This window comes from Cryptomeria japonica, chromosome 5 (assembly GCF_030272615.1).
Source record: "Cryptomeria japonica chromosome 5, Sugi_1.0, whole genome shotgun sequence".
Taxonomy (NCBI): Eukaryota; Viridiplantae; Streptophyta; class Pinopsida; order Cupressales; family Cupressaceae; genus Cryptomeria; species Cryptomeria japonica.
The window spans coordinates 101,267,905-101,280,970 of record NC_081409.1 but is presented as its reverse complement, the minus strand read 5'-3'; the positions used below and the strand labels follow the sequence as shown (position 1 = coordinate 101,280,970).

At 37.0% G+C, this 13,066-nt stretch overlaps 1 protein-coding gene across 5 annotated transcripts in view; it reads right to left on the bottom strand.

Annotated features, from left to right (window-relative positions):
- LOC131067642 (LRR receptor kinase BAK1) overlaps positions 1 to 13,066 on the bottom strand; it is a 277,687-nt gene that overhangs the window by 147,029 nt on the left and 117,592 nt on the right. For all 5 annotated transcript variants that reach the window (XM_058002740.2, XM_058002734.2, XM_058002757.2 and 2 more), the window contains 8 exons: positions 6,808 to 6,879; positions 6,525 to 6,596; positions 6,276 to 6,341; positions 6,060 to 6,116; positions 5,776 to 5,870; positions 5,387 to 5,566; positions 4,928 to 5,229; positions 4,678 to 4,729 (listed from right to left, as the gene is read on the bottom strand). In XM_058002740.2, the coding sequence (XP_057858723.1) occupies positions 4,678 to 4,729; positions 4,928 to 5,229; positions 5,387 to 5,566; positions 5,776 to 5,870; positions 6,060 to 6,116; positions 6,276 to 6,341; positions 6,525 to 6,596; positions 6,808 to 6,879 (896 nt within the window). The remainder of the gene's footprint in view (positions 1 to 4,677; positions 4,730 to 4,927; positions 5,230 to 5,386; positions 5,567 to 5,775; positions 5,871 to 6,059; positions 6,117 to 6,275; positions 6,342 to 6,524; positions 6,597 to 6,807; positions 6,880 to 13,066) is intronic.

Sequence of the window (13,066 nt, the reverse complement as noted above, 5' to 3'; positions counted from 1 at the left end):
CTCAAACAATCCATCATGTCATCCATCCTAGGCAAGGGAAACCGGTATTTCACTGTGATCTTGTTTATTGCTCTTGAATCAGTACACATCCTCCATTCTCCATTCTTCTTAGGTGCTTATACTGCTGGTACTGCACAAGGGCTCAAACTTTCCCTGATCAAACCTTTCTTCAATAGCTCCTGCACTTGTCTATTCAGTTCTTTATTCTCTGTCGGTGTTAACCGGTGTGCAGCTTTGTTAGACAAGCTAGCTCCCGGAACTATGTCCATGCAATGACTAATACTTCTAACAGGTGGCAATCCATCGAGTACATTATCTGAAATGATGTCCCCATACTCTGTCAGCAACTCTCTTATTTCTGTCGGGTGTGCTCCTTCCGATTCCGGTCTCTCAGTCTTCTTAGGAATTAAGGCAAAACACACATTCTCATGTCTCAGTCCATCCAAATATTTCCTTCCATCTACTAGACAGATTCTGGTATTTGTACAGACTTCATTCTTCAAAGGTTCCTCCAAAGGCAACAAGATTTGCTTCATTCCATTGGCCACAATAGTGTATGTATTCTTCCTCCCATCATGTATTGCCTGTCTATCAAACTGCGAGGGTCTTCCCAACAAAAGATGACAAATGTCCATAGGCATAATATCACACAAAATTTCATCATGACAATTCCCAATTTTCAATTTTACTAAACACTGTTCACTTACTAACAACTTATGTTCATCCTGAATCCATGCTATCTGGTAAGGCTTAGGGTGTTTCAATCTCTCCAATTTCAACTTATTCACCATCTCTTCTGAAACAAGACTATCTGAACTACCACTATCAATAACAACTTTACAACACTTACCAGATACCTTACATCTGGTCTTGAACAGTTTCTTCCTCTGCAAGGGTTCTTTATCTCCTCCGGTATGACACAAAGCTCTCCTCATTATCAACAGTTCTTCATCTTCCGGTTTATTGTCTGATCTGGTGGGGTTCTCCTCCACCACTGCCGCTCTTCCGGTAGCCTCTGACTTTTTACATTCAAATGCACGGTGTCCTTCTCCACATCTAAAACAGGTTCCTATGAATGTCCTTTTGTCTTGTCTTCCAAAGTTCTCATTCCAGTAACCATCTAGTTCTCTCCTCCGGTAGAAATTTCTATCATCCTTCCGGTATGAATTACCTTCCTTGCTCACTTCCTTGTCCTTGTTCTGATCTGTACTGGTTCCTCTTCCTCCGGTAAACCTTCCATCTCTACATCTCTGTCTCTGCTCATGCCTCTTATTCAACTTTTCTTCAGCCTTTATTGCATACTGGTAAGCCTCTTCAACACTCTCTAATCTGATCATACTGAGTTCATCTTGTATAGACATCCGCAATCCGTTCAAATATCTTGCAATTTGTTCAATCTCATCATCAACATGTCTAGATTTGATGTTCAATTTGTAAAATGCTTTGGTGTACTCCTTCACACTAGATTCCTTCTATCTCAAATTCTGCAACTTTCGGAACAAATCTACTTGATAATTTGTCAGGACAAACTTGAATTTTAACTTAGCAATCATCCCATCCCACGTCTTAATCTTTTCTTTAGCCCTTCTTTGCCTATCAACTTGCCAGTGTTCCCACCAAAGAGATGCATGACCCTTCAACGGAGTACAAGCATACTTCACCTTCCTCTCTTCTGCAGTGTTTTCAAAGTCAAAATACTTCTCCATCTCCGAGATCCAATCCATCAATTCATCTGAATCTAACTTCCCATCATATTCCGGTGCGGTAAAATGAGGTTTAGTGTTCGCCCTACTCAAAACCCTTAACAACCTTTCCACCTCTACATCAACTGCCAGTAGGTTCACTTGCTCTGTCGGGGCTTCTTCTCCTTCATCTTCGATCACATCCTCAACATGTCAGCCTCTTCTCTGGGCTGTCTCCATGGCTTCTAACAGGGCTGCTATTCCTCGCAACATGTCCATTACAACAGGGTGTGCATTCCCACGTGCTCCACCATTCCTAGTTCCTCTTCGCACCATTGATCCACGCTAGTCCTCTGCAATTGCAAGTCGGATCCGCAATCCGCCACCCTACAACAAGATTCAGGACACGCAACCTTCGGAACGAACTTCGCTCTGATACCACTTGAAGCAATCATCGATGAGGAGGGACCTCGAGGAGATCAGTCCAAACCGGTCAGCAACAGTAAACACAACAGAAATACACAGATATGATGGAGGCAATGCATAACAGATAGTTTATTGAATGAAAGTTAATTACATCCAATCGGTAACAACCGGGTTACAACATACCGGCACACAAGCCTGGTAAAATAGGTCACATCGGGACCTTAAATCGAAGGATCTATCTTCTAGGCACAGACTATCTATCTGATACTTCTTGATTCTCTGAGTTGATCGATTACATTCTAAAGCATGCTTACATATATTGATCCAAAGGATCCTGTCGGCCCAAAAGGGATCAAAACCCAAAGAACAAGACCTAACATGCAAAATGAATAAGGTCAGCCTCCACCAAGAGATTCCTCCGGAAAATCCAAAGGATGAAACGTAGAAGGTCGGCCACACGCCAAGCAACATCGAGATCAACGCCCAAGGCTCCGCAAGCTTCGGAATGGGTTCCAGTAGATCACTAGAATAGGTCTCAGGCAACCGGTAACAAGAAACTGTCAAGGAAACCGGTAGCGATATCTTGCCAGAAAGTGATCCAAATGAGATGCGGTTAGAAAGAAACCAGGGTGATCAAGTCTTCAAGTAGAATCCAACTCCACAGGAACCAGTGAGCCAAAACCAGAACACACAGAAAGGAAAACTGAAACTGCAAATAGAAAACAAAACAAAAAAGAAAATGTTTTTGGTTGATGCAAGATTGCTGTGAACCGGGGATGCTCCTGCATCAGAATTTAGGGTCTTCTTCATGGAACTGCAAACTCCAACACACAACTGCCTTATCTTCCAGTTAAGAAGAGCACAAGACAATCATCAATGTAAACTATGAAGACATATTGTTACAATGGATACTTATGACTTGGAGTTAGAGCCAATCACATTGACTCCATCATACTATGAGATTCAAAGTGTTTTGAAATCGGCATAGAATCTAATATATCATACCAAGACCAAGCACATTTGGGTTCATGATCACTACCTATGACAGCTAGTTGATATTGAAAACATTTATCTACCTATACCATTGAGGAGCAAACTGCAGATATCCATCTCTTGAGCATTATAAATTTGTAAAATTTTGAGACAGGCTTGGGGTTGTCTTGGACTTGGTTATTAAGGAGCAGTATTAGACATGATGTATCAATGTGATCACGTTATATAACTTATAAAATGTTTACTATGTCTAATAACATAATTCACTTATAGTATGTGTCTTATGACTGAAGCAACTCCATACCTGATCAATAGAATGAGTGTATACACACATTCTAATGTGTGCTAATACCCTCATTTGCCCCTTCTTAAAACACAACACAGCTCTGACATCAGTTGTGGGCATGAATAATTTTTTGTTTAATTGCATGCAAAACTAATCATGAAGCCTTGGTTACTTAAGATCCATTCATTTTTCATTGTTTTGTGTTTTTAAGTTGAGTTATGAAAATAGAATCTTTCATTTTTAAGCTTATAACAAAAAATTCTTGCAATGCAACTGTTATCAAAGTAGTGGATTTTCATCTTCCCATGGTGGACTTAACTAGTTGCAAGCATGTAATTCTTATCAGGTACAAAAGCCTCTTTCCACTTCCACACATTTTTTTTTTTGATTTAGCCATATTCTTTTACTGTTAGCTTATCTCATCATGATACACTGACATATAGAAGTCATGGTTCATATAAAAATATGGCTGTTACAATGAAAAAGGCTGAAACTTGGAACTGGTATAGGGTTGTATGGTGTCCAGACAAAATGCTTAGGATGAAGTATTCAGAAGCTAAATTGAAAGACTAAAGTTGGATTGCATGTGAGATCCGATTCATCAAAAGCATAACAGCTTGAGATGTTTGTAATTCTGTGTATGACCGATGATACAAAGGATCTTGTCCAATATATCAGTATGCCCATGTTTATTTCCATGTCTGTCAGACTAAGGATTATAGTAACTTTACTTGTGAATAGCATGAGTGTGCTTGCAATGGATGCTAATTGAGTTATTGGCGACTTCAAGTCTTATCATCCCATGTACTTGTGAATAGAATGAGTGTGCTTGGGGCGGATGGTAATTGAGTTATCAATGGATTCAAATCTAGTATAGCCCATTTACTTGTGAATAGTATGAGTCTGATTGGAATCGATGCTAATTGAGTTACTGTTGGCTCCAAGTCTTATGTAACCTTTGGCTCTGACACATTACAAACCTGTCATGATAGCCAAGAGCATTGATGACTCCAACATGATTTTTTCCCAGGATTTATACAGTTATTGGACTTGATAAATCGTCCTTCCTCATGGTTAAACATAAATCTTATTTAACAGTATATTCTATAAGTGGTAATGCCTTAAACATTAGTTGGCTGGTGATGATGTACACTAATTTTCTAATAATCCCCAAGAAATTTATATATTTGACATATTTAACTTTTAAGCAATACAAGGCCTGATACACCTGTATATGACCTTAAATGTCAATAATAGAGAAATACAGCTCAAGGAATCATCTGTCCATACTTGCTATCAAATTGCTCAAATTGCCGTTTTTCATGAACTCATACACCAAAATCTGCAAGATACACACAAAGATCAATGAGCAATAGCAGCAGTTAATAATGATAGAACCCAAAAGCCAATAGCTGTGTCAATCTAGCAACAAATATTTTATAACCATATGAAACATTGAGTATGGTGATGTATGTTTAAGATGGCTTCATTCTCAGATGTTGGCAAGAAAACATAGCACTTCATCTAAAAGAAGACAAACCTGCTCCCTCCCTTCCTCACAGAACCCTTCAAGTTTCACCAAACAGCGGTGATGTAATCTACTAAGAACAACCATTTCATTCCGAAACTCCTTGCATCCTTGAATACTGGAAGGGGATGCCCTTTTCATGGCCACCGTGCATCCATTGTCAAGATAACCTTTGTAGACTTTACCAAATCCTCCAGAACCAATTTCATTGGTCTTATTAAAGCCTTGTGTGGCTTTCAGAATCTCATCTAGACTAAATCTTCGTATTCCATTTGGGACTTCCCATGGCTCAATATTGTCACTTCCCAAAGTATCTATTTCATCCCACAGAGAAGGTCAAATGGTACAAATGCTAAGCATGAGCAAGTTAACTTCTTTGGATGTATAAATTGTTTTAGAACATCAAAAAACAAATTAAAAAATCATTCCATTATTCAAAAAGAAATATACATAATTTAAACAAGGGCACACCTGTGCTTGACTGGGTACCAACAATATGCAATTCTGAGTTTCTTGCCTGCTTGATTTTCCTCTTCAATCCATAAAATGTGACAACAAGAATCACAAGCAACAAAATACAAGAAATAGAAGCCACTAAAGCAACCTTTGTGTGGCTTCGTTTGTGACGTTTGAGACGGTATCCAGATTGAGCTTCATTTTCATTAGCAAATGTATGATCCATTTAGATCAATGGAAAAAACAGAACTCATGAATGAACAGAATACAGCCTAAGTGACTCTTAAACATTGTCAACAATGTGCTAGAACTAATTTAAATAAGGTTACATTGAAGTTGAGAACATTGCAGGGGTTGTTAACCATTATTTTCTTATGGGCATAAGAGCAGGGAAGCATGCATACCATTTTCAGGTTGAGAATAAAAGGAAACACAACTGGATGAGCCCAAACATTTCACATGACCATCCAGGTCAGAATCCAGACAATTTCCTGTAAAACTAAACATTTCCCATAGGACTCAGTTTATCAATGGATTTTTATATGAGGCATTAATGTAACAATTAAAAATGGTGACAAATGTGTAGCTTGATTTCCAATATAAATTACAGCAAAGAGTTGTTATCTAGTTAAAACATAACGATTATAATAACACAGATAGCTTCAAATTAAAGAGCATTGTAGCTTACGTGTTCTCAGGAAAGCCTGTTGGACTTGGCCCAAAGAAGTAGTTACAACCCAAATTTCTAAAGGTCATATTGAATAGACATTGAATGTCAGCATTCAGAACTTAAGGCTAAGAAAACATGTAATACAATATACCACTTGTTTGAGGGACCAATTAATATCTTCATTATAATTTCACAAATCAAGTGTTAAGAGTTAAAGGTTTCCCCAATCCTCACATTCTCGTACTGAATCTTGAAAGCCAGGTAGGAATGGGTCCACTTAGTCGATTATCAAAAAGATTTCTGCAATGTCAGTACTCAGTATGATTAATTTAAAGTTGAAAGATATCTAATGAAATGGAAAACAACATATAATCATTCTGACAGTTCATTATGTTATTTAAATATTTCATGATTAATATAAAGGAAACAACAATTTTAGAATTGCTGGGCAGAAGGCTTGTTTCAAATTTCTCTCTTCCATACAGGTGTTGAATATTAACCATGGAAATCCATGAATCAGGAACAGTCCCAGTAATAAGATTGGCCTGAAGTGACCTGTTTAACTAAAAGTTGTTAGTCTGGGAATGCTTACTATCATTTACCACATGCAATGCAAAATACCCGAACCTTCACAATTTAACTCTACTATTGAACATATACTTGCTCTTCAACTCTTTTACATGTTTTCAAAGAATATTAACTAGTTTCCAATTGTCAAATAATTATTTCGGGCTTGGAAAGATCAAATACAATATGAAACACGTACAGATTTTTCATCTTTTTAAGACTGCCAAACTCTGGAGGCAAGCTACCATACATGTGACTATCATGGAGATTCCTGTACCACCAATTAGATATATTACTTAAATTCTTGCTGAACATTGTAGTGCTAGGCTTCATTTATTAATAATTTGGGAAAATCCAAAGCTGATTTCTAGTTATTAATGTTGAGTTAGAAATATCTACAATTGCATCAGAGGCTTCTTATTACAATAACAGAAACTGGAATGCAATAAAGAATAAATCTTATAAATAAGAATAGAACACTCAGTAGATGACAAACATAAAATCAGTATTTCACCAAAAAGAAACCAATATTTTGAATTCAATATCAATGTTGACATATGTAACGTTCCCTTCCTTAGCACTTTCAGCTTGATGACTGTTAGCCTGTTGTTGTTTTTTTTGTATTCACAAAAATAGACAACCCCTTTAAAAATTTTGTTGAAAAATGAAAATTTTTACTCTAAGGCATGCTTCCCGATGCAAAAATTTTGCTTCTGGTTAAACGGGACTGATCTTCGGTCCATCCTTGATCCGCGTTTCAAATTTCATCGCGTTTTGAGTTCATTTGCTATGTCTCTCCTTCAATTTCGAGTTTTTCCTTCCTGACTGCCGGTGGGAAATTTTCCCTTTATTGCAGGTTATATGTTTTCTTCTATTTTTGTGTTGTAGGGAAATTTTAAAACAATTACAAGTGCACTTTATTGTAAACTTGTAACTTGTAACTTACTTTTTATTTCCCCCTTTGCTTTTTATGTCTTTTAAGTCATTGTAGGACCTTTTTGGACAAATTACAAGTGAATTTAAAATAATAAGTTTAAAAAGAATTTGTAATTTCTTATAAAAGTTCCTACTTAAGTGATTTTAATTTCTAATAGGCATTTTATTTCCTTATTACAAGTTTTATTGTCTTTCAAGTTGTAATGACATTTCTTTTTGCTCTTTCCTCTCACAAACCCGAATTTGCCTTAGGAGTTGAAAAAGTGAAGTTATTAAAACTTGTAAAGGGGATTTGAAAACCCAATTACATCTCTTCAAGGGCATTTTTGACTTGCATTTGCAAACCAAGAACCCGACCTACATTCTTGCTCCCAAGAATCTGTTTTTCATGGCTTTCAATCCGATTTTCATGTAGAAATGCATTTAATGAAGGAAGCGTTTCATTCTTGTTCCTTTTCCACTGGTTTATGGACCACTTTTTTTTCCTATTTGAGAGGCGTTTTTACTGTTTTGGAGCCACGTTTTTTACCCTTCATGGTCATTTTTGCAGCACGTGTTGAGGCGATTTGATCTCCATTGCAAGGCATTTTGTCTTCTTCTTTCCAAGCGTGGGTTTGCAAAATCATTCCAAGGTGTTTTTGTTCCTCCTTTCATGCTGTTCTTTGTGCATGAAGTTTCAATCCAAGTTTGCTTTGCTCACACGAGGGTTCCAATGTATTGATTTTGCTTCTATTTAAGAAGCTGATTGTTTCTTTCAAAGTTATTTCATCTCTTTGAAGGGCATCTTGATCAAGCAAGGTATGTTTTATTTTTAGTTTTCTTTTCTTTTCTTTTAAGTTGTTTTAATTTCTTTGATTGATCATGATAGGTATGTGTTTTGATCTTGTTTGAATTCGGATTTGTGAGATTTCTTTCCTTTTTTCCTAAGTCTTGGATGCAGTTTGGAGATCGAATTGTCTTTCCACCTTCATTTTTTCCTCTCTACTTGCATTCGGGTTTTAAAAATCCGATTGCAAGTAGGTTGAAAGTGTTAATTTTTCCCCTTTGGTTGAAAAGACTGAATCCTCTTTTGCCAAAATTTCTAAGTTAAAAGTTGTTATGAAGCTTATCCTTTCAATTTCGGGTTTTAAAAACCTGATTACAAGTAGAAGTTTTTCCCATTTTCTATATGGTCAAGACGAAGATGATCTTCCAAATAACATTCATAGCCATCCGTACTTATTATCCTTGGTCATAAGCTTCGTTACCATTATTTCCCTCATGTCAAAATCCCATTTTTATCATTTGTCACACATACATTCATTATTTCCATTACAAGTTTACTTGCAATCGCGATTTAAAAACCCGATAGCAAGTACATCTTTTCCCATTTGCATACTTGTAATGTGTCTCCTAAGATCCGAAATTGGTCAAAAGCTCAGTTTTTAAAACCTCTTGTCTATCTATCCTTTTGTCTTCAAAAGCTTTAGGGTTAGAGTTGATTTTTTCCCCTTTCAAGAAGATCATATGGCTCTTTCAACGGATCATGATGTTGCATTAACACATATGGATTTTCATCGCAATGTTACAAGTTCGTGTTCAATGACTGATTTGTCAGCATCATCTTCCCAAAAGAAGATGAAGTATAAATATGACAACTATTAGAATGAGATCTCTCCTTCTAAAGTCTCTTCTTCATTGGATGAGATAAAAGATACAGAGATTGTGTGATAACCCCTAAGGTATCACATAATGTAAAATTATTTAAATAATGTTAATATATATATGGATTAATTAAATAAGGTTATAAATGATTAAAATAATAATATAAGTAATATATTAAAAAATAAAGGAAATATATTTAATATATAATAAAGAAAAATGTCATTCAATATTTAATACATTTAAAATATGTATATAATAAAGAAAAAAGTGTGATTTATTATTTAATATATTTAAAATAAATATATAATAAACAAAGGTGCTTATTTAGTATTTAATATATTTTTTAAAAAGCAAATGACAATTCATACGTATGTATTTTAAAACATAACGTAACTATTTAATGGTGAGGCCCCCCCGATTACCTCCGCACAAGAGGTGCGACGGTAATGGGCTGTGATTACCACCGCACCCCTTCATGCGGCAGGGGACCGTGGAGGGGTACAACCCTTCACGGGGTAAAAGTAGACAACCCCACATGCAGTTTGAGGGAGAGACCAGCGGAGGCAACCACAGTGGGAGACTTCTGCTGCGTACAGGACAAGTGGTAATGTAATTTACATACTGCTTATTTACGAAGGAATACATTTAATTAATATGTTAATGCTCATCTATTGTATATGGTAAGGAATAGAGGTTATTAATAAGTCAATGCTTATTTATTGTAGATAGTAATGAATATAAGTAATTAATATCCTAATTTATACATTAATGAATGAATATGTTAATACAGATATCATGAATGAAATTGATGAATATTGAATACATATGTTAATAAATGTAATTACTGCATACTTTATATATATATGTTAACAAATAAATGTTAGTGCATAGTTAAGAATATATGTTAATAAATTAATGTGAATATATGGTAAAGGATGAAATACATGTTAAGTTAGGAACATGTAGATGTCGATTATGAAATGGAAAACAACATTAAATTGTAAAATATACTTTAAATATGATTACGTGATGGAGGCTATAGGGAGGAAACTCCCTTAGCCTAATGGAGGGATTATGATAATCCCTGGTAGGCAGTACATATATACTGATGGTCTATATGCATATATGAATGGCTTGGGTGACAATGTTCACCCAAGAAGAGACGGATCTAGCCGGTCCCCTCCGATGGACTTGGATGATGTGATGCATCATCCAAAGCAAGGAATTGACATATGGTCTTCCTTGGATGGCTTGGGTGTAAGAAATTACACTCAAGACAGGAATCGAATTAACCTTCGATTTCCTAGATGGCTTGGGTGTAAGTAGTTAAATCCAAGACAAGATTCAAAGTAACCTTTGATTTCCTAGATGGCTTGGGTATAAGTAGTTATATCCAAGACAGGATTCAAAGTAACCTTTGATTTCCTGGATGGCTTGGGTGTAAGAAATTACATCCAAGACAGGAATCGAATTCATTTTTGATTTCCTGGATGGCTTGGAACCAAGATGGGTTCCAAGAAGATGAGTTTCACAGCCGCCTAAGGACATATCTTCGAATGGCATTCGTATCCTTTTTATTAGATAAGAATTGTGATTAATGTTAATTAAGTATTTTCAAGTTAAAATTGCAAGTAGATTAGTTATGTATATATAATTGTTGTATTCTAACAATCTATTTTGCAGGAAAGTGATCTCTGACTAGTAGGGACATTACAGATTGGGCATGTGGATATGTCAAACTTTCTCAAGAGGGTTAAAAATCCCGTGGATCAGAGCATGCAGCATCTGCTGGATAGTCATATACATCTTGCTTCTTCCTTCCCAGTGGCTGCCCTAGAGCCAGAATTCGTTCTTGTTTGTGCCACTCACTTTGATCGGGAAACCAGAACTATTAGAGATGATGAGGGTGAGGTAGTTATTCGTCTTGAGCTGAAACTATTGAAAAGATTTTCAAAATATCCATAGCTCCGGTTTATGTAGAGATTTCAAAGGAAAGTGCAACAGAATACTACATGAAGAGGGAGAAGGAATGTAAACGTCATATCAACAAGTGGAATCAAGAACGTAGGACTTGTCACCCGATGGGCTAAGTTGTTTTGCTGTGATTTCAAAGAGGAGATTGGTGACGCAATTACCCTTTTGAGCAGAATCATGGGTTTAGAGCATTTGAATGTCTTTGAACCATGGATGTACCATTTCATTGTACTTATCAAACAATCTCAGCCAATCTTCTAGGGTGAAATCATTAGTGATGCTTTGTGTGAATAGCGTGTCAGAGTTCCCACCACTTTGACGTTCCACATGAACTCATACTTGGTGTATATAGCAGCATCACTTAGACACTTTCCCAATCTTTCTACCAAGGGTGATCGCTCACTTGTGCCTGTGTGGGATTACTATGATCAATTGCCTCTGAGACCCAGCAGGTTGCATTACAGGAGAGTCCAGGATGCTTTCTATGGTCACTATATGTGCTTATTTGACAGAACATTGAAGAACAGAAGAGTGTCAGATGCTGCATGGGAGAAAGTAAATGAATACAGATGTCTTTTTATTCAATTCCCAACATTTACTTATTTGAGAGTTGGATGCTACAATGGGCAGCCATACATGCTTCCAAGATATCCAACTGAAAAAATAATTCTTATGGAATTGGGAAGACAACTCATGGCAGTTCATGCACAACAATCATTCGACATAAGGCTAGGATGGGAATATCTTCTAACAACCCATTGCAGATTGGTCGATATTCTCTCATGACATACACGAAGGCCAGAGCAATGGAGACTGAGATGCAAGAGATCAAACTCAAAAGGTTCAAACCAAGAGCAGATTTTGATTACAGGGGCATAAAGGAAAAGATTAAAAGATCATTCATGTGCATCGCATAGAGGACATCTGGATTGATCTTCGCACAGAAGAGGAGATCCGTAGGATGGACTATTGCAGGCTCACACTTCAGTAGATTGCTGATTTGAACCTTGCTAGTATTCCTGAAGGAATGGTTGATGATGGAAATGTACTCGATTCCGAGTATGTTGCAAAAAGAGTTGGTGAAGCCCCACTTCCATCGATTCAATGGTCACATAAGGAATGCACTTCCATCCTTGATAGATTTCAGCCTTTCTTAGCTAACACCAATGCTTGGCTTAAAAGCAATGGTGTTAGGCTCATCAAAATGAAGATTGGAAAAGAAGATGATTCTAGAGGACCTATCGGACGCAAGTCTGAAATCAGAGTTGATAACAAGGAAGGTGCTTTCTTTTCTACTACAAGGATTAAGTTGAGAGTTACCAGAGCGATGATGATTCCTCCCGAAGAAGTGACAGTGAAAGGGAAGGAAAAACCACAGCTTCATATTCATGTCATTGATCCTGAAGATCCAGAAGAAGAGCAGCAAGAAGATGATGCTCATAGGTCCGCAACTTCGGAGTCTCCCCGCGAAGCTCCTCTTCAAATCTTTTTGGATTTGCCCATGTCTCCTCTTGACACAGATGTGGATTCTTTTTCCACCATTCATATTGATCCCGTTCCATTAAGTATGAATGCAGAGAGTGTCATTCCGATTTCAGCAGCAGAACCATTTCATGATCATACACAGGAGGATTTGCTAAATATCTCTGAGGATAACCCTACCCATGTCTCTTTGTTTGGCCTGACATTATCAGAGATAGATACTTCTACTTCCGATTTTGACAAATTCATGTTGCAAGCATCACATCCTCCAGTGACTGAACGGGCTATGGTTGTTGTCCAGACAGAAACCTCTCCCAGGGTGACCACTATAGTTCAAACAAAAACTGCTTCTTCTCCACCTCCAACTACTTCTGAGGCAAATTCTACGGCTTTACCTCCATGGCTAAGCTCTTTCATTCCTA